General features: G+C 35.3%; 1 protein-coding gene across 2 annotated transcripts in view; it reads right to left on the reverse strand.

Annotated features, from left to right (window-relative positions):
- The window catches only part of COL4A5 (collagen type IV alpha 5 chain), a 218474-nt gene that overhangs the window by 90972 nt on the left and 106159 nt on the right, over positions 1 to 21343 (reverse strand). For both annotated transcript variants that reach the window (XM_033849377.2, XM_019949549.3), the window contains exons 4-18: positions 18257 to 18301; positions 15697 to 15741; positions 15549 to 15611; positions 13182 to 13235; positions 12522 to 12548; positions 9291 to 9371; positions 7489 to 7551; positions 5825 to 5860; positions 5692 to 5733; positions 5440 to 5532; positions 3760 to 3813; positions 3607 to 3663; positions 3272 to 3316; positions 1660 to 1713; positions 48 to 89 (exon numbers count right to left, since the gene is read on the reverse strand). In XM_033849377.2, the coding sequence (XP_033705268.1) occupies positions 48 to 89; positions 1660 to 1713; positions 3272 to 3316; positions 3607 to 3663; positions 3760 to 3813; positions 5440 to 5532; positions 5692 to 5733; positions 5825 to 5860; positions 7489 to 7551; positions 9291 to 9371; positions 12522 to 12548; positions 13182 to 13235; positions 15549 to 15611; positions 15697 to 15741; positions 18257 to 18301 (801 nt within the window). The remainder of the gene's footprint in view (positions 1 to 47; positions 90 to 1659; positions 1714 to 3271; positions 3317 to 3606; positions 3664 to 3759; positions 3814 to 5439; positions 5533 to 5691; positions 5734 to 5824; positions 5861 to 7488; positions 7552 to 9290; positions 9372 to 12521; positions 12549 to 13181; positions 13236 to 15548; positions 15612 to 15696; positions 15742 to 18256; positions 18302 to 21343) is intronic.

The following is a 21343-nucleotide window of genomic DNA, read 5'->3' on the forward strand; positions in this document are numbered from 1 at the left end:
AATGCACTAATAAATTTAATAAATAAAAACTGAAACAAAAAACTTACAAGTCCAGGAGGCCCAGTTGGGCCAATGTCACCTTTTTGGCCCTGTTCAATACAATTGTAAAACAGGTTAGTAAAAATCACATGAAAACATCAATTTTCTCAAAGATATAACAGATAACTATGTTTCATAAAGACCCAGAAATCCATAATAAAATATCTCAAAGAGAAATACAAAATGAGGTAATGAAACAGTACTTAGCTAAGCCTAGGAAGACCTGTGATGTGATTGTCTCAGATTTACAAGCTCTATGATGCTGACTAAATCAATTAACTTTTCTGCCTTATATATAGACCAAACTTCTAAGGTATGTCTAGCTGTAACATCCTTTGATTTTAAAGTTCCTATTTTCCAGCAAACTATAAATACTCTATTAAGAAGATGCTGATTTACAAACTTGTAGCACTAGAATCAGCTATAATCATTACATTTTTGTTTTTTACATTTAGCCATGTTCCTTTTCAAAAAACTTGTCAACGGCATAAATTTAGTGTCATTTCCATCAGTGACAGATATTTTAGAGATGATGGACTTAACTATCATCAGGAACAGTTAATAAATCATAATTACTTTTGTGACTTTGCTCTTAGAATCTAATGAAAGACAAATTCAGACAAAACTGTTTACCCTTAACCAGTAGCTACAACAGCTGAAGAACACAGTATTCAACTGTTACTCTACTGGCCAAGACCCAAGAATAGGTATCTCTCTCACACCTCTGTTCTCATTCTAGACTTGCTCATAGGAACCTTTCATCTATCTATAAACTCCTTTTAGTTTAAGAAGATACTCTATCCTATAACTTTACTTACACTAGAAAAACAAACTTCTATTCTCTGAGTATTTATTATCTTCCTTTATTCTAGCTGTGCCTCTAAAGCCAAGCTAGAACTTGGATCTAGTTTAGAGATAAACCACCATTAAAACGTGTGCCCTCTGGGTACGTTCAAGTTTGTAACACCTTTCCCTCCTTGCCTGCAGAACAAAGCTTTTCAGTTTTGGTTTTCATAGAAAGCAATTAAAGACCAGAGAGATTGGAAAACTGGATATTTTGTGATTTGCTATAAATAGGAGAACTGTGTGCTTCATACATTCTTTCAAAGTCACTTTTAAAATAGGCTGCTAAATAAATGACTTCAGTCAGGCTGCATAGCCAAATGAAAAAAACAACAAAGAATTAGCCACAGACTTCCAGACAATAACTGCATAGAGAATGGAAATGTTTAGTGGCAACATTCTAAATTCACAACTATATAAGCCTTTTTAGTATGAGGACCTGACTAAAATAGTGCTGAATCCTCTTTCTGGAGAACAAAAGTTTTGCCGATACATGCTCAAAGCAAAGGCATCAACTTTTAACAATGGAAATGCTAAAGTTAAACATTTCTCCATGTATTTCTATCACATGGACTGTGATTTAGGATAGTGAGTGAAAATTTAGAGGAACTGGTATAACAGAAAAGGGAGCAACACCAAAAGATGGATAAAGAAGGTATGTTTTGAATACAAAAGCTAGTTATTTAGAATTTTTTCATTTATAACTCAAACTTGGGCAAGAAAAGGAGTGTACTAACTGGAATAAAACCAGTCACTTCAAAGTGTTAAAATTCTTACCTTTTCTCCATCCCTTCCTGGTTCACCAGGGTAACCAGGATCACCAGGCAAACCCTTTAAAACATGGAAGACAGAGTGACATCAGCAAAAATGGTGGAGTAATTAGGACCTCCAAAAATCCTCTCCTCCATGAAAGCAACAAGGACACTTGCAAAAATGGTCAGAGTCAACCTTTTTAGAACTCTAGAAATTAACCAAAGGCTTGCAGCAATCCAGGAAGTGTTTCTTGAAAAAAAATAAAAGATTGAATCTTGGTGAGAACACAGAGGTTTGTGGCTCTATTCCCATCACACTTCCTCAGCTCCGCAGTAGCCTTGAAAACCAACAGCTCACAATCAAGGTAAAAACCAGCAGCACAGCAGCAACTGGAAGGGAAAGAACCAGGTTGAAGCTTCTTCAAAGCCCCATTCCCAGGGAATTGTCATTTTTGACCTGTCTGGTGGTTCCCAAAAAGATCCCACTTGCATGGCTATGTTTATTTGACCTAATTTTAGTTCTCCCAGTGCAAACAGAGAAAAGCATTTTCCCTGGGGATATCAGTCAAAAACAATCAGAGGGAATTGCTGAACATCATGGCTGCCTAAATCACTTTTCCAAAGGAAGCCAGTAACTGGGGCCCTGAATTTAACCCCACCTTATGCCATTTTATATGTTTAAGCCATTGGTGAATCTAGAGTTTATAAGCTGAGGACTGCCTGTTTAGGAAAATCATCTGGAAATCAATTTATCTGACTTTATAACTTCCAGTCTTGTTAAGAATGCTCCCTTTCCTTCAGAATAGTCTCCAAATTTCATCAAATTTTCTATCTGTCCTGGAAAACCTCTTTTAACATCTATGGTGGATACTCTTGAAACTGAGGCTGCCTGAAATAGTGTTCCTGGACTTGCATATTTTATTTTCCTCTTTTTTTGGTAGCAATTAGAATTATATGTCAAAACTTTTACTGAAAAAACTTGCATTCACACAAAAAATAGTATGGGAATGTTTTTAGCAGTTTATTCCTGATGGCCCAAACCGGAAACAACCAAAATATCCTTCAATGGGTAAATGCATAAACAAACCTTGGTACATCCATATAACCACATAATGGTCAGCAATTAAAAGTTAATGAATTACTGATATACAGTACAGTGCGTTATGCTATATGAAAGAATTCTGATTCAAAAAGCTATACACAATATGACTCCATTTATATGCCACTCTGGAATACGCAGCATTATAGGGATGGAGAACAGATCAGTTGTTTCCAGGGGCTTTGGGGAAGGGTAGGGAATAGCTACAAAGGATCGTGAGGGAACTTTTGAGGGGACGGAACTATTTTTTATTATGGAGATCGTTACACAACTGTACGTGTTTAGCAAAATACACAGAACTGTACACTAAAAATGGTTCATTTTACTGTATACAAATTATATCTCAGTAAACCTGACAAAAATCTGTCTTGAAAAACAGAGAAATTTCAAATTCACATTCAGAAAAGAAAGAAAGCAAAATTTCCATTCATTTATACTACTTCCAAAGCCAAGCTTCTTTGCTATCCTGCTTCTTTACCAACATGTACAAATGTTGCCATTTTTTTTTTGAGGGAAGGGATAGACTTTAAATACTCACTGGAATTCCTGGTTGGCCATTCTCTCCATCTTTGCCCGGTTTACCCTATAGGATTCAAGGAAATGTAAGAATATATATTTGTTATTTGGAAATATAAGGTTAAAGAATATAACAAGCTTTTTCCTGCGTGGGACTCTCTTAAGTAGACTTTTCGGACTTCAGTGTTATAATAAATAAATGAATATGTCAGTCATGACATTTTGAGGCAATGAAAGCAGGATTTAAGAGGAAAAAAAGAAAATGACACACATGTGCATGTGCACCGGCAGGCGCGCACACACACATAGACACATTTAAAATTTTTTGCAAAGAGTATTAGTAGCCGTAACACTTACTCTTTTGCCAGGCTCTCCTTGCTCACCCTTCTCACCTTTCACACCACCTGGAGGACCCTGTACACACAAAAGTAATTTTACATTGGTTCATGGAGTACTATGTGTCAATATCAATTTACATTAAATGATGCTAAAGAATTTTAGGTTACTTACTGGAGGACCACGTATCCCTGGAGGTCCAGGAGGCCCTTGGTCACCAGGAAGTCCCTATGCAGTAGTAGGGAGAAGGAAAGCAATATAAATGCAGTTAGCACTAGAGCTAGCTAGGAACACTTTTAACAAGCTGAACTATAAACTCATGTAATATAACCAAAGATAATAAGATGTTTCAAATTCAAAGTTGAAATCTACTAGGCAAAAAATCTAGAGCCATCTTTGCTCATTTCAGCTAATTTTTAGGACAAGCCAAGTTTTGAGGTAAATAGCAAGAAAACACTTCAAATTAAAGTATTAATGATTTTTTTTAGTTTATTTATTTATTTTATTTTGGGTTGTGTTGGGTCTTTGTTGCTGCACTCAGGCTTTCTCCAGTTGCGGCGAGCGGGGGCTACTCTTCGTTGCGGTGCTAGGGCTTCTCATTGCGGTGGCTTCTCTTGTTGTGAAGCACAGGTTCTAGATGCGCAGGCTTCAGTAATTGTGGCACGCAGACTCAGTTGTGGCTCGCGGGCTCTAGAGCGCAGGCTCAGTAGTTGTGCCACCCGGGCTTAGTCGCTCCATGGCATGTGGGACCTTCCCGTACCAGGGCTTGAACCCCTGTCCCCTGCATTGGCAGGTGGATTCTTAACCACTGCACCACCAGGGAAGTCCCAAAAGTATTAATGATTTTTTATTCTTATAAAATATTTTATAAAAAGCAAGGGTACCTAAAACTTGGAGATTTGGGAGCTATATAACACACATCCATTTTGGCAGAGATTTAAATGGCCCAATACATATTGATGGTAGAGTTTCAGTATAATTTGTCCTTTATTCTTAACTTTCTTATTAGCATTTAAGTGAAACAACAATGCACACACTCTGTTGAAGGGTGAGCCACTATTCTATAAAAGATGTGTTTGATCCCCTCATCTATTCTAGTAGAAGCAATGTATCAGAAAATTATTTCTAAAAACGACAAGATTTTATAGAGTAATACCATCTTTCTCCCCGCATATCAGTGAAATGTAGAGTCATCTAAAACAATGACAATCTATCTTACCACGACTTGATTTTGTATATAAAGGTATTATTCATAATAGCCAAAAATGGAGAAAAATCCAAGTGCCCATCAACCGTTGAATTAATAAATAAAATGTGGAATATACACACATAGGAATATTATTCAGCCATAAAAATGAACAAAGTACCAATACATGCTACAACATGGATGAACTTGAAAACATTATAATAAGTAAAAGAAACCAGACAGAGAAGACCGTATATTGTATGATTCCATTTATACAAAATGTCCACAATAAGCAAATCTACAGAGCCAAAAATTAGATTGGTGGTTGCCCAGGGCTCGAGAGTTTGGGGAGAAATGGGGAGTCATAACTAACTGGTATGGGGTTTTGCTGGAGGGGGCTCATGAGAATGTTCTAAACTTAAATTGTAGTGGTGGTTTCACCACCCTGTGAATATACTAAAAAAATATGTAATTGTGCCCTTTAAATGGGTGAATTGTATGGTATATAAAGTATATCTCAATCAAGCTACTTTAAAATTTTAATTATCTCAAATCCTTGTTATTTTAAAAGGCCTTTCACATATAACCTTATTCCAGCTTGTAATGCATTTTAATGCAATACTACTTTCATAGCAAGATATTCATTGATTTCCTCCCTCCATACTCACCTGATCTCCTTTCTGAAACTCTACATCAATTGGTCTTTTCTGTTCACTGATCTGCCCAGGTGGCCCAGGGGGGCCCTGAAGACCTTGCTCACCCTGTTTTCAAGATAAAATAAGAAAGTGACATTTCATAGTTTAAACAGACAATAATATAACATGTAAGCTAAGACAGTTGCAGGAAGCAAAACCACAAGTTCAAATGACTATGACAGGAAAAAACTGAGGGCTAAATAAGCAACTTTCTTCTTTACTCACCTTCTCACCCTTGGGTCCCTGGAAATTTAAGCCCATATTCCCCTGAAGAGAAAGATTTCAATTTAAAACCTCATTGACAATAACAAAAATAATCCACACCAAATAAAAGATGTAAAAAAAAAAAGAAAACTACCTTTGGTCCTGGAAGTCCTGGTGGGCCAGGAGGGCCCTAAGAATAAAAGACACAGAAAAGGGAAAAAAGTGTTATATTAATGAGTATATTAAAAAATTATTTGGTTTCATAAAAAGTGAGGACTGAAAAAGCCCTTCAAAATAATATTTCCTGGGGTTTTTTCTCATTGCTTTCTAGTCAGAGACACACATTTAAATCGATCTAAAGAAACTAGATAATTGTGGAGACTTCTCATGACAGGCTACACATGGGCGGGGGAAGAAACGCAAGGATGGGTAGAGGCAGAGGAGTAACACTCGTGCCAAAAATCAATACAAAAATTAATCTCAACAAACATCAAATTTATCGTATCAGAATTATAGGTTAAATTTAGGTACCATAAGACAATTAACTGTCTAGTTCTAAAAAGCATGTGTTTACTTTTTAGTCCAGTTTTATTTTATATAATCTTTGTATATTTGAGAATGTTTCAAGGTTTGAAAAGTTAAATTGGCATTTGTCTGCCCAAGTATATCACTTCTTGATGTCAGCTGACCTATTTATTTACATATTGTACCTTGGTGGCATTTCTAAGACTTTGCTTCATCTGTTGAATCAGGGTTAATTGCAGGGACATTAAGAAGCACAGAGTGAATCTGTTATGTGGTCACAAGAGTTAACGAAATTCAAGGTGTAACAATACACCTAGGGTAGGCCAAGGTTGTAAATAACAGAGTTAGGAAAAAGTGCCATGGTCCAGAATCTCATGTTTTGCAAGACACCTACAACTAAAACAAACTAAACTCAGAGGTTTTCTAATCCTCTCCCAAAGATTTATAAAAAAGACAAAATCACAATCTTTTTCTGATAGATCTTCTAGTATTTATCGAACATTATTTCCTTCATTCATGAATAGAGGACCAATTGTCACAAGCAAAAATGTACACTCTATAAAGGTATAATGAAAACTGTCACTTAAATATATGGTAGATGAGCGATAGAGTGGCATATGAGAAATTACTTTGACTGAAGTACAATTTTCTTGCCCTTTTAAGAGGGCAACAGCAGAGCTCTAAGTCTAAAACATGACTTGAATGAAATCTAAGTATTTCAGGGGTAAAAGTACTTACAATTTATTAGAGTAGAAAATGTAAGTGACCATACAGGTAGTAAAGTAAGAGAACTGGTTGCACATTCAGGGTCTTTATAAGTTTTTGCTTCTTTCCTGGGGAATACCAATCCTTATCCCATTGCACAGTGATTCACTACCCTCACCAATCCTACTGTTTTGTTACAGGTCCTTAAGAAATGAGAGCCAATTTTTTTTGTGAATACCTGTTTTGTGAATACCTCTTTAACAGCAAACCACAGCTTGAAGAAACATATTTCATCAAGTGACTAAAGAACTGCCTTAGAAGACTTCATAAGATGGCCAGAACTGACAAAATATTTTAAATCTTTCCTTTTGTGTACTTCATTTTTTCCATCTATAAAATGGAGCTATTACTTAGCATACATATTGTTCACCATAACATTGTAAAATCTCCCATAAATAAGAAAATTTAAGAAAACTATAGATCATGAACACTATAAATACATTATACTTTCAAGTAATACAAATAATATTAATATTTGTGAAAGAAATCAAAAGAAAAGGAGAAATGAAATTACAGAAGCAACCTTACCATCAAACCTGGTGGTCCTAGGGGACCAATTGGCCCTGGTATACCAGTGGGACCAGCTGGGCCCTGTTACAAAGGAAGTAAAGAAAAGGATGAGAAAAAAAAGTCTCACTGTATTGTATAAAGAACTAAATGGATGAAATTCTAACTTCAGTTGCCAGAATTCTGTTGTACATTTCTATAATTCTGAAGTGTTATAAGCAGAATTTTAAAATGTAGAAGAACAAAAGCATTAAATAACTATAAAGAAATTCAACTAAACAAAATGGGTGCATTAGAAAACTTATGTTTTACAGTGGTACATAACAAATGTGGGACAAACACATAGTAAGGAAGTTTTAAAATATAAAGCAACAACGATGGGCATTTAGTGGGGCTTTTATGCTAGAAATGGGAAGGGAAAGGCTACTAGATTCAAGGTGGCTTCTCTAATTTTAAAATAAAAATAAATGAGATTAAAGACAAAGAAGGAAGTGAGAATAACTGGGACAAAAGGTAAGGGAATGATATAACTGTTTTGGAACACAATTTGGCATCTTAAGGAGTTGAAATTTTGACTGCCCTGAAATCTAGTAATTTTATATCTAGGTATAAATCCTGGATTATTCTGTAATTTAAAAAAATCTCAAAACAACCCAAATATCCAACAATAGGAGATCAGAGAAACAAATTCTAGTATATTCAAACGAGGACTGTTATACGGAAGTGAAACTGAATGAACTACAGCCACATACAATAATATGGATGAATCTTAACATATCAAATAGAAAAAGTTGGAGAAAACTACACATAAATTTTGTATTATTTCAAAAGCTAAACACTCTTGTTTAAAGATATATGTATATATAATAAAACTATTTTTAAGAAGCAATGGAACACCCAGGATGGTAGTCACATCTTGGGAGAATGCAGAAGGATGTGGCTGCCAAGGAAACCACAGGTTGATTCAAAATTATTTGTAATGTTCTAGTTCTTAAACACTGTGTTGGGTTCATAAGTGTTCATTTGGTTGTTATGCTTCATAACCTACATATATTTTGCATGTATTCTGATATTTTCAAATATAACATAATACAAATTTATAAGAGATAAAAGATTGGGAGTACTTAAGAACATATGGATGGGTTATATCAAGTATGGAATGAGAAGGTGGCTAATGAAAAAAGTTCCTGAAATTGTATCTTAGTGATCAAATACTAGAAAGTACTGATTTTTATTTTTGGCAAAGGGATCAATCTTCATGAAAAATAAACCTCAAGAAATTAATTTCCTAATCTATAAATTCGCAAAAGTTATTGTTGTCTCCATGTATGTTATGTGTAGGCTGACATGACTATTTTTCTGAAAATTATACTTGATGGTCACTATGTATAAATTTTATCCTTTTAGCTTTCAAAATATGTTCATGTTATCTATAACTGATAATGTTACAAATTATGTCTTCTAATATCTTAAATGGGAAACCCACAATTTTTATTTTTAATCAGACCATTTACTCCTACCACCCTACTGATCCCCACAGCATAGGAATAAGAATATAGAAGCCTATTTCTGCTGCGAAACCCCAAAACAAAAATTTCCATGGAAACTGGACTGAGAGTTAAAAGAACAAAGCAGCGCTTCTTAAAATTCTCCCTGGTCCAGAATACTTTTATTTTCACGTACAAGGTACCTGCAATATCTATCAAACCTCAAGTGATAATTTCTATAACTAAAATAGAGAGTATTAAAGGCTGAGAATAAAAAAGTGATGCTGTGGTCTGATTTAATCAGTATAGCAAAGAAGAAAATCACCAGATGCTTACTTGTATTCCAGGAGGACCGGGAAATCCTGGATTACCCTTTGGCCCTGGCAGTGATGACATAATTATACTACCTGGTTCTCCCTGAAAGAAATCATCAATGGAAATTGTAAGTAATAGTTATGATACATGAAAACTGGCAAGAACACAAAAAAGTGATCTGAGAATTCAATCTGTCACAGAAGTGTCCCCAAAGATTAGGCGATTTCAGTAATTAACGTGAATAAATTTACCTTATTTTTTTTTTCTTATTTTTTTTTAACATCTTTATTGGGGTATAATTGCTTTACAATGGTGTGTTAGTTTCTGCTTTATAACAAAGTGAATCAGTCATACATAAACATATGTTCCCATATGTCTTCCCTCTTGCGTCTCCCTCCCCCCACCCTCCCTATCCCACCCCTCCAGGCTGTCACAAAGCACCGAGCCAATATCCCTGTGCCATGCGGCTGCTTCCCACTAGCTATCTACCTTACTGTGTTTGTTAGTGTGTATATGCCCATGACTCTCTCTCGCCCTGTCACAGCTCACCCTTCCCCCTCCCCATAACCTCAAGTCCGTTCTCTAGGAGGTCTGCGTCTTTATTCCTGCCTTACCCCTAGGTTCTTCATGACATTTTTTAAATTTACCTTTTAAAGGAAAATGAGGAAGTGGCCAGAGTACGCTGAAGTACAGTCGATTTATTAAGAACCTGTCATACCTTTAGTTACTCATTCATTAAAAACATTTATTAAATATAAATATTTGCCAAGAATTATGTTAGGCTTTGGATGCTTTATAGTGAAGAAGATAAACAAGACTTCTGTTCTTATTGTACTAATAATATACTGGGGAAATTCAGACCATAATGCATAAACAAATAAGATGACAAAATTTTCTGTTTAGGACTATAAAGGAAAACTACATGGTACATGATAAAGAAACAGTGGAGGGCTTCCCTGGTGACGCAGCAGTTAAGAATCTGCCTGCCAATGCAGGGGACACGGGTTCAAGCTCTGGTCCGGGAAGATCCTGCATGCCGCAGAGCAACTAAGTCCGTGCACCACAACGACTGAGCCTGCGCTCTAGAGCCCGTGAGCCACAACTACTGAAGCCTGTGCGCCTAGAGCCCGTGCTCTGCAACAAGAGAAGCCACCGCAATAAGAAGCCCATGCACCCCAGTGAAGAGTAGCCCCCGCTCACCGCAACTAGAGAAAGCCCACGTGCAGCAACAAAGACCCAACACAGCCAAAAATAAATAAATTTAAAAAAAAAAGAAACAGTGGAGGACTAAAAAGAAATGATAATTATGTGACGTGATGGAGGGGCTAACTATCGTTACAATGGCGATCACATTACAAAATATAAATGTATCAAATTAACATGTTGTACACCTTAAATTTACACAATGTTATATATCAAATATATTTCAACTAAAAAAAGAAATAGTGGAGGAAATTAGTTTGGGTAGTAAAGAAGGGCAATCTATGAAGTTAACATTCATGCTGAGATCTAAAGCATAATAAGGAGTCAGCCAGGTGAAGATGGGGGAAGAGCATTAGGCAGTGTAAGCAGCATGAACAAAGGACCCAGAAAGAGGAGAGCTTGGGCACATTCAAATAACTTAATGCAGACAGGTGTGATCAGTGAGCCAAAGGAAAAGTGGTTTAAGATACGGCTGGAATATGGGGCAAAGACCAGAATATGCAGGTCTTACAGGCAATGGAAAAGAATGTGAACTGTATCCTAGATGCAGTGGAAAGCCCTTGAAGGTTTATAAGGAGGGAGATTAAATATTTTTCATTTTGTGAGAGTCCTTTATTATGCGGAAACTTCTTATATTCTTAGTGTATCCTGACTGATACTGACTCAACATTATTTAGGATTATGGCTTTTGGACTGTTGTATCTTTTGGTATGAAATGACATTATGCAATAGAAAGGCAATCTATTTGCTGGCAAACACGTCATTCAAATCAAATATTCTGTCTTGCTGTCCCACACCAGAAACAGAGCGAGGTCTGGCATTAGGAGCCATGGAGGCAGCAAAAACCTCTCTTCTGGGATTCAAGGCTTCTCCAAAAGTTCTGTGCTTCATAACAAGGAGGGAGATTAAATTATTGATTTACATTTTTAAAAGATCATTCTTGGCTGCTCTGTACAGAATAAATCAGGCTGGGAGGTGAGGGTGTGTAAAAAAAGAAACTAGTTAAGAGGCTACTACCTAGTCCAGATGAGGCATTATGATTAGTGTGGTGGCAGTGGAAATGAATAAAAGTGGATGAATCTATGATATATTTTACAAGCAAAATTAACAGCATTTAGAGATAGCATGGAATGAGGAGCTGTGTGAAGAAGTAGAAAATGCAAATACTAACTCTCAGGTTTTGATACATGCAAAAGTGTACATGATAGTGATACAAATTTTAGAGATGGGGAAAACAGGAGGAACAGGTTCATTTGGGGGTCTGGGTTAACTTTGAGCATGTTAATTTGAATGTCTGGGAGATATCTGAGTGGAGATGTCAGGGAGGCTGTTTAATACATGCATCTAACACAGAAGAAAATTCTGTTTTAGACAAAGAAATGTAGGTGTTCCATAACTAGACAGCAATCAATAACATGAGCATTAATAATATTGCTAGGCATAGAAGAGAAGACGGGGTCAGGACTGTGTCCTGATACCTGCTGGACAGAATAACATGAGCTTGCACAGAAGACTGCAGAATGACCAGAGATGCATAAGAAAAATCAGGAAAAGGTAGCGTCTCAGAAGCCAGAGAGAAAGAATATTTCTAGAGGGAGCAGGTGGTCAACTGTGGTGGTCCAGTGGCTGAGACTCTGCGCTCCCAATGCAGGGGGCCCGGGTTCTATCCCTGGTCAGGGAACTTGATCCCACATGCCGCAATTAAGAGTTCGCATGCCACAACTAAAAATCAAAGATCCCGCGTGCCACAACTAAGACCCTGTGCAGCCAAATAAATAAATAAATAAATATTTTAAAAATGTAATGAGGAAGGTATCAAAAAAGAAATGTGAGTCTGATATACACATTTGCAAGTGTATCAGCCCATAAAAGGTACTTAAAGCCACGAGAACAAAGGAGACTACTTAAGGAGAGCTCGTAAATGTGCACCTGCACAACTTCTAGAAGCATCCATTTTAAGACAGAAGTCAGAGACATTATCTGATTGAAGATGCAGGCTTTCTAAATATTTTATTCAAAATGTTTACCTTCCCAACATGAGATGCTTACCTTCATACCTGGGATCCCAGGAGGTCCCTATTATTAAAAAGAAAAGGGATTATTTTATATACATGAGAGGGGAGCAAGCAAAAGAACACAAATTGAATAGACTACTGTAAGATCATTCTGAGTACAAGGTATCTTAAGATACTTAGAGATGACATTTATATTAAATACCACAGAATCTTTAGTTTTACAGAGCAGAGAGCTCTGTGTATTACTAACTTCTTTTATAAAAAATCCTCTTCTTGGGCTTCCCTGGTGTCACAGTGGTTAAGAATCCACCTGCCAATGCAGGGGACATGGGTTCGAGCCCTGGTCCCAAAAGATTCCACGTGCCACAGAGCAACTAAGCCCGTGCGCCACAACTACTGAGCCTGCGCTCTAGAGCCCGCGAGCCGCAACTACTGAGCCCACGCCCCGCAACAAAGAGTAGCCCCCACTCGCCACAACTAGAGAAAGCCTGTGTGCAGCAACGAAGACCCAACATAGCCATAAATAAATAAACAAATAAATAAATAAATAAATTTATATTAAAAAATCCTCTTCTAGTTTAGTATTTCAAAATGTACTCCTTTGTTCCACATGAATGCACTGAGCTCACTTTCTACAATTCTGCTTCTTCTGTTAATTCCTGTGTTCATTATAATCCCAAATTTTATAACTTACTGGAGGACCCTGTAAACCAGGAAAACCGGGACTGCCTGGAAATCCACGTTCTCCCTAGAAGGAGTTAAAAATAAAGAGCGTGAGGAACAAAAAACAAAGCGTAGCTATACCAACAAACAATGACTTATTGAAAAGATTTCTGTAAAAGCCATTTTGAAACATACCAGATTGCCAAAAATTCATTAGCCTTCACTTTCCAATTACTTCAATATCTACTATCCATATCAATTCAGCCTTCTAAGATACTTTTATCTCTACTCATCAATCCCAATCAGAAATAAAGAAAAAAATCTTCTACCTTAGTCATTTTCTTCTGACAAATCCATTTTGAGACAATCATACCACAGATTCCTGGCCATCATCACATTTAATAGTTAATGATCTGCCCCAATTTCCTGCCCATGTATTATATAGATTTTTATTTTAACTGCCCTATTGCATTTTTCTTTCATCATAAACTATTTCAAATTATTTTTGTAAAGAGGAAAAGATGATAAGAAAGAACGCCATTAATATCACCAAAAGGACAATAATAGCAATAGTTCTAGCAATTGCAGGTCATTATGTTCTCTAGGCACCCAATTTTTCTCACTCCCTTTTGTAAAGTACTAATATGGACATTTGGTTTAGAAAACAAAAGCTAAAATTGCTGTAGAAGAACCCCAATGCAACCTCCTTTCAAATATCTATATGCCATAGTAATCTTAGAAACATCCTCGTCAGAGGCTTAAAAGAGTAAAATGATTACAGCTATGTGCCTTTGAGTTACTGTCCAATATCCCTCTCTCTACCACTTTTTACACATGGACAAAGTAGGCCCAGAGAGAAAGGGAGTGGCCTGTACACTGAGTTTAGAAGACAGAAAACAAAACAACCCATGTATTCTGGCTCCATCTCTAGGGTTCGTTCTATTAGTTACGTAGCTAGAAATATAAGAAACCATTTAATCTGAAAGTATACATAATAAATCCATTTTCAAAAACTTTGTTGCCTCAAACACAAGCTAATCATGAGATCTGCTAAGGTGCTGCTTTAACAAAAAGAAAGAAAAAGATCCCTTTAATCACATAGCATGCTATACTCATTGTAGATACATCTGGTCTTCAAAATTAAAACTGGCTAGTGGTCTGTTGCTCAAGGCGTGCTGGCAAAAACCAAACAAATTACCAGAATAGGCATACAAATGTAGCCTACTTTAACATGCAATGTGCCACGCAAACTAATTCCACATTGGTTCTATCACTGTAAGGTCACCCCAAGCAGAAATGAAGAACTAAGCCTCACAAAACAAACCCACAATCAAAATCAAAATGATAATAATAATAATAAATAATGGCATTATTATTATTATTATTGACAAGGGTCACAACGACTTGGAGAAATATTGGAGGTAAAAATATTTTATTGCCTTCAAGTATATACTACAACGATTATCACAAAACGTGGCCTCCCATAATGCAAAATAGTTTTTTCAAGTTATTTTAAATATATGCCCTAATATAAAATATGACACATGTCATTAGTTAGAAAAATCTAGGGTATTTCATAAATAGTTTCACTGAATATTATGTACAAAATGGAAATGCCAAAAGGATATACAGAAAATAATAATAAATTTCATTAACCTATAGGAAAATGAGAAAAGTGAGGGAAGAAGAAGCAGAAACAATAATATGTAAGCATTCAAAAAGAGCAGATTTTCCTCTTTTTTTTTTCTTTCTCTCATTTTATATTAAATCCAAATAGTTGGAATTAGGATTGACTAAAGATAAGAAAAGTGGGTCAGGAAACGATGTTTGTAGTATGTGAAGTTTTATTTTTTCACTTGTTAAATTCATTATTTTCACTGATGGAGAAGTTTCAGGTTTCATACTAATAGTTTATGGTAAAAACTGATGTGATATATTACATATAGATTTTTAAGATTTTTCTTAAGGAAGTTATTAGGCAAGGTAAAGAAGTTTTAAGAATATGAAAGATTTGAAAACTTAAACTGTACCTAGTTGTTTAAAAAAGACAAAGCTAATGAATGACATTCACAAGTATTACTCTTAACAACCGATACAATATTTGAAACATATATATCCTAATTCCTTTTTAACTCTCATCTTACTTTACACTAAAGTCAAAAAAAAGGATTTGGTAAATAATCTTCAACCCAATGCAATATCCCAGCTAATTACACAAGCTTCAAGAATTACTGATGTTTCAATATATTGAAAATGTTAACTGAGAACATATCCTATGTCTGTCCTAGACATGAAGCTACTATATCTCTTCTTTGACATTCTTCATATGGATTCCTTGAAATTTTTAAGTCTATTATTATCAAGCATATTGCTTAAGATTAAGTCAAAGAAATCTCACCTTGGTTCCATTGCATCCAGGGATACCTTGAGGTCCTGGGGCCCCATCATGGCCTGGCATTCCCTTTGAAAGGGGATATAACACATGTATAATATTTCTTAGATTACTTTTTAAGGAATTTTAAAATAAGAAGCCAAATCCTACTTACAGGAAGACCCGGTGTCCCTGGAAATCCAGGAAGTCCAGGAGGACCCTATAAAAGAAATAAATTCCTTGAATCAAATAATAATCAGTAACAATAAAATAATATCCTACCTAAGGGAATTATGAGAATTACATTTAGAATAGCAATGGACAAAATGTGTTTCATTGATTATTACCACTCGTTCTTTTAAACACTATAGAAAAAACTCCTATATGTGTTTAAAAATCTCTTTTATAGAAAACTATAGAAAAAAACTCCTATTTGAGGGAGCACTGCCTTTATTGCACTTAGCAGGAGCAGGCAAATTAGTGGATGAAAGGTCTTTTCTAAAAGACAAAGTGATTCTCCCAGGTTTGTGATGAATATTGAATTCAGCAGGGTATGGGTATGTGGCAAATATATCTGCCCCTGAGAACATCAATGTGATCACCCACAAAATTCTTTAATCAAATTCCCCTGTCAGGATTGGCAAAAATACAAGTTTGACAAAACTCTCTGTAGGTGAGGCTATGGGGAAAAGGTACTCTCATACAACTGCTAATGGGATTTAAACACCATGGAGAGAAATTTGGAAATACCTAACAAAATTACACATGTATTTATGTACTCTTCGAAGAAATTCATTTCTAAGAATCTATCCCAAAGGCACACAAGAAATTATGAAACAAAATATGAAATTCAAGGTTACTGACTGAAGCATTATTATAGCTAAAGTCTAGAAATGGCCGTATAACCATATTTATAGCTAAAGGTTAGAAACCTTTAGGTTTCTAACCTAAATAGGGACATGACTAAATAAATAGGGATATGACTAAATAAATTATGGTACATCCGCATAATATAAAACTATGCAGCTGTTAAAAAGAATGAGCAAAATCTCTGTACATTGAAATATGTAGTGATCTCCAGGATATAATGGTAAGCAAAAGAAACAAAGTGTAAGTAGTGTATATACTAACTTTTAGTAGTGATACTAAACAATGAAAAGATAAACAGAAAATAATAAAAATGATTACCTCTGGGGGAAGGCGGAAAGAGAATAGGGAGATGGAAGGAAGGATAGGTAGCATCTCTGACTATACCTTGCCTTATAGAACAATGTAAATGTTTTAAATAATGAAAAATTAGAAAGCGGTAAAAAGGAAATCGTTAAAACTTGAAAGCAAACTGGGACCAATGAACCTAATGTACAGCAAGTTGTGGACAGTAACCATACAGAGAAGAGAATTACTTCAAGTGTCTTTAAAACATGATATTTTGACTGAAATTAGTCAATTCAAAGGGGAAAAGAAGAACAGCAAAGAAATAATTAGTGGCATTTAAGAATTCTATTATTAGTATTAAAATTGAAATGGTTGTTTTATTTGCATATTGTTATTTTGAAGCTATTTAGTTTCAACAGTGCTTAGAACATAGTTAATGGTAGCTATAGCTATTAAGAGATATGATTATTATGAAGAGCTTTAATAGTATACTGATATTCAGTTACTACAAAAAAACATAGATACATGTCTGCTAAAATAAACGAAGAGTTTTGAGTTTCCTCCTTGCTTTTCCAGTGCCCTACCCACACCAGTCATAAGCAGCACGTAAGGCAAGCTACATGTTGTTAAGACGTAGATAGCAAACAGACTGTTTTAAATATTTATATAAAATGTGTACATCTACTAAATTTCTGGAGATCCAGAAGATCAGAATGTTTGTCTTTGTAACACATAGCCACCACCCATATATTTTGTATTCAAATTCAGGGACCTTGCCAATCCATGACAACAGAATTTCAGAGCTAAAAGGGACCTTGGAGATTGTGTTGTTTGACTCTCTTCAATTTAACAAATGAAGAAACTGAGGCTCAAAAAGTTAAATATGATTTTCCAAAAGTCAGTACTATTTTTAAACGTCACAGTTTCCTCCCAAATCGAAAACACACTGAAAAGTATATATCAACCTAAAAGCTTTTCAGAAAAATTACACTAAATGTCTACTTCAATTTTGAGACACATCCTGATTTCCAGAACATTAAAACTTGAAAAATCATACATCTTAGAACTGAGGCAATATTGTATTCTTCCAAAAATAGTTATTCTTTAACCTAACGGTTTAAACTAGTGCTTCACAAACTTGTTCTCTTCAAGATACACAAATAAAATTATAATATTTGTATGTAGGACCGGGGAGGGTACACAGCCTGATGTGATCGATCAGCCCTCTGAACCCAGAGGACTGAGATGATCGCACTGGTTGGGAAGTTCTGCTTTAAATCACCTGTATGATATATATTTTTAATAAATTGAAAATTTGTTGTAATTCAACACTTTCTATTTCTTAACCAAAAGTCTTCTTTCATTAGTTTAAACAGACATCTGGATATATAAAGGTAACTATCAAAATACTAGAGAAAGGCTAATTGTAGACATATACAAACTCTTAAATTTAACTTTTTAAAGACTTCAGTTTTCTTTCTGCATTTCAATATGAGTCTTTTCTAGTTGCCTCATAACACTTCATTTGCTTCTTCTCTATTTTGACCAACAAAGCATTTGATACAGCAAATATCACTTACTCTGATCCCTTTTGGTCCTGGTGGCCCTGGAATTCCATCACTACCCTGAAAAATACAACATATTTAGTTATTTTTCCTTCAAAAATAGCCCTCAAATAACTAATTTTAGACTGTAAACTGAGACACATTTTTGTGAACCTTTGTGAAAGTTAGTGAGACACTTACATGCCCAAGGAAGAAGCATGTATTATTGAGACTGAAAGCACTGAGGTAAGTCAGATGCTAAAAGAAACGCCTTTATTTACTGAGAAGAAAACTGTTAACATGTAGAAGAAACTTTATACCTGTAAAGTTAATTATGAAGCATGCAAGAAAAGAAAGATGAAATAGTAGTATAGATATTCCCCAAATCATTTATGCATAAACAAAATAAGAGCTGAAAATCTGGGCAGTTTCTATATTGTGTCAATCTGCTTGCATCATCTCTGGGCCTAAACATGAGCTGTTCTTGAGTTTGCTGTTTTAAACCTTTGCTATGTTTTATAAGACACTTTCTACTGGCAGAGCTAAGAAAGAAAAAGAAAACCATAGACTTTCCTTTCAAGCTTCTGCTATAGACTCCATGCAAAAGAGGCTGCCCACATGTTCGTTAATCTATTTACCCATTTCTAGTTACAACCGCATTGCTGAGAATTTAGTCTTACCTCACTAAGTTTTACTATGTAGTTTCTTTTAAAAATGGAGTAAAGAAAACCTAATTCTGCTCCAATAGGCAGGAATTTCAGTGGAACATACAGCTAGTAGGCCACCATCTGAGCCTTTAGATAGTTTTTATTAAACTGGGACATCTTGCTTTATACAAGTGGCTTTCAAACTACTCTACTTACAACCCTAGAATTTCCCCTGGAGGTTCCTTTATGCCTATGCCACCCTCCTTCAATCACTGAAGCTCTGTTTTTATCTGTTTTATTTGGGGCTTCCATGAAAAGTTTTATTTGGAGAAAAGGTTACCTGATGTATTAGTTCCTTATGCTCCTCTTACAAATTACCACAAACTTAGTGGCCTAAAATAATACAATCTTACAGTTCTGGAAGTCAGAGGTATGAAGGGTCTCAGTGGCAGAGCTATGTACTTTCTGGAGATTCTATGGAGAGAATTCATTTACTTTCTTTTTCCAGCTTCCAGAGCTACCAGCATCCCTCTGCTCATGGCCCTCTTCTATGTTCAAAGTCAGTGATGGCTGAATGAATCTTTCTAACATTGCACCACTCTGACACTGACTCTTCTGCCTCCCTCTTCAACATTGAAAGGACCCTTATGATTATACTGGGCCCACCCAGATCATCCAGAATAATTACCCTAGTTTAAAACCAGCTGACTAGCTAGCAGCTTTAATTCCACCTGCAATCTTAATTTTGCTTACCTGTGTAACCTAACATATTCACAGGTTCTGGGGATTAGGTTATGGACATCTTTAGGGGGTGGGCATTATTCTGCCTACCACACCTTGCTTTAAAACAAGGTTAATAATCTACTCTTTTCACAAAAGATGCATCTCTAAGGAAATTAAAGTAAATCTAATTCTATTTTAAAACTAGAAAATTGTTTGTTCAATGAATCTTTTTGTGTCTTCCCACTAAAGGTGAAAATAAGACAAGGATGCCTCAAAACTATACTGGTCATACTAACCAACGTGGCTAAATAAGAGAGAGAAATTAGAGGTATAAAAATTGGAAAGAATGAGGTAAAACATATTATTTGCAAATAATACGATTGTATGCATGGAAAACCCAAGATAGTTAAATGAAAAACTATAATCAATAAGATAATTCAGTAAGGTAACTGTATATAAAATTAATATGAAGAATTAATAGCTTTCTTATATACCAACAACTACCAGTTAGAAAACATAATGGAAGAAAATGTGCAATTTACAATAGCAGAAAAAGATAAAATATTTAGCAATGAACTGAGCAAGAAATGTTTAAGATTCATAAGAAGAAAATTTTAAAACACTTCTGAAGTTCAAAAAGGAAGACTGGAACAAATGGAAAGGCATTCCATGTTCCTGGATAATAGGATTCAACATTAAAAAAGTCAATTATCAACAATTTAGTTACATTGAGAAAAATTCTGAAGAAAAAAAAGATCAATGAGGGGACACTAGTACTGGCAGATATAAAAATATAGCATAAGATGTCAATAATTAAAATAGTTTGGTTCTGATATTTAAATAACCAGACCACTGGAAGAGTATGAAAAGTTGAGAAACAGGTCCATATATTCATGTGAATTTGGTATATAATGAAAGTGGCATTGCAAATCAGTGGGGAAAATTATATTGGGACACACTTGTGAGGACATCTGGAAAAAAAAGTGGAACTTACATCACAAACCATACCAGGATGAATTGAAATCAATAAAACATTCACATGAAAAAAGTGAAACTATTAATATACTGGAAGAAAACATGGGAGAATTATTTTATACTCTTACAGTGGGGAAGGCATTTAATATTCAAAACCCAAATGCCACAAAAGACCTCTGATAAACAAAACACACACACACACACACACACACATAAATATACACATACACATGCACACACCCATCGAAGACAAATGACAAACTGGTGGGATATAATTGTAACTCACGACACAGATAAAGGGCAATCTCCCTAAAATATAAATAGCTCGGTGAAATATGAAAACACCAACAATCCAGTAGAAAAATGGGCAAATGGTATAAATAGACAGTTCACAGAAATGAAAAGATGCTCAATCTTATTTTTAATAAGAGAAGTGCAAACTAAAAGTACATTGAGAGGCCATTTTTCATCTAACAGATTGGCAAGAATCCAAGTTTCATAATAGGATTGGGTGAAGCTACAGGGAAATTGATCTTCTTGTACATTGCTGAACCAAGGATAAATCATACAACTTCTTGGGTGGCAATTTGGCGATATCCACAAAAATATATAAATACATGTATGCTCTGATCCAGCAAAATCACTTCTAGTAATCTTAGAGATAATCCCTTATTGGGGAAAGAAAATCTATTTAAATTGTACATCATAGCAGCACTGTTTGTGGTAGCAAAAAATTGAAAACCACCTAAATGATCATCAATAGGGAACTGGCTTAATG

The sequence above is a fragment of the Tursiops truncatus genome, chromosome X, assembly GCF_011762595.2.
Source record: "Tursiops truncatus isolate mTurTru1 chromosome X, mTurTru1.mat.Y, whole genome shotgun sequence".
Taxonomy (NCBI): domain Eukaryota; kingdom Metazoa; phylum Chordata; class Mammalia; order Artiodactyla; family Delphinidae; genus Tursiops; species Tursiops truncatus.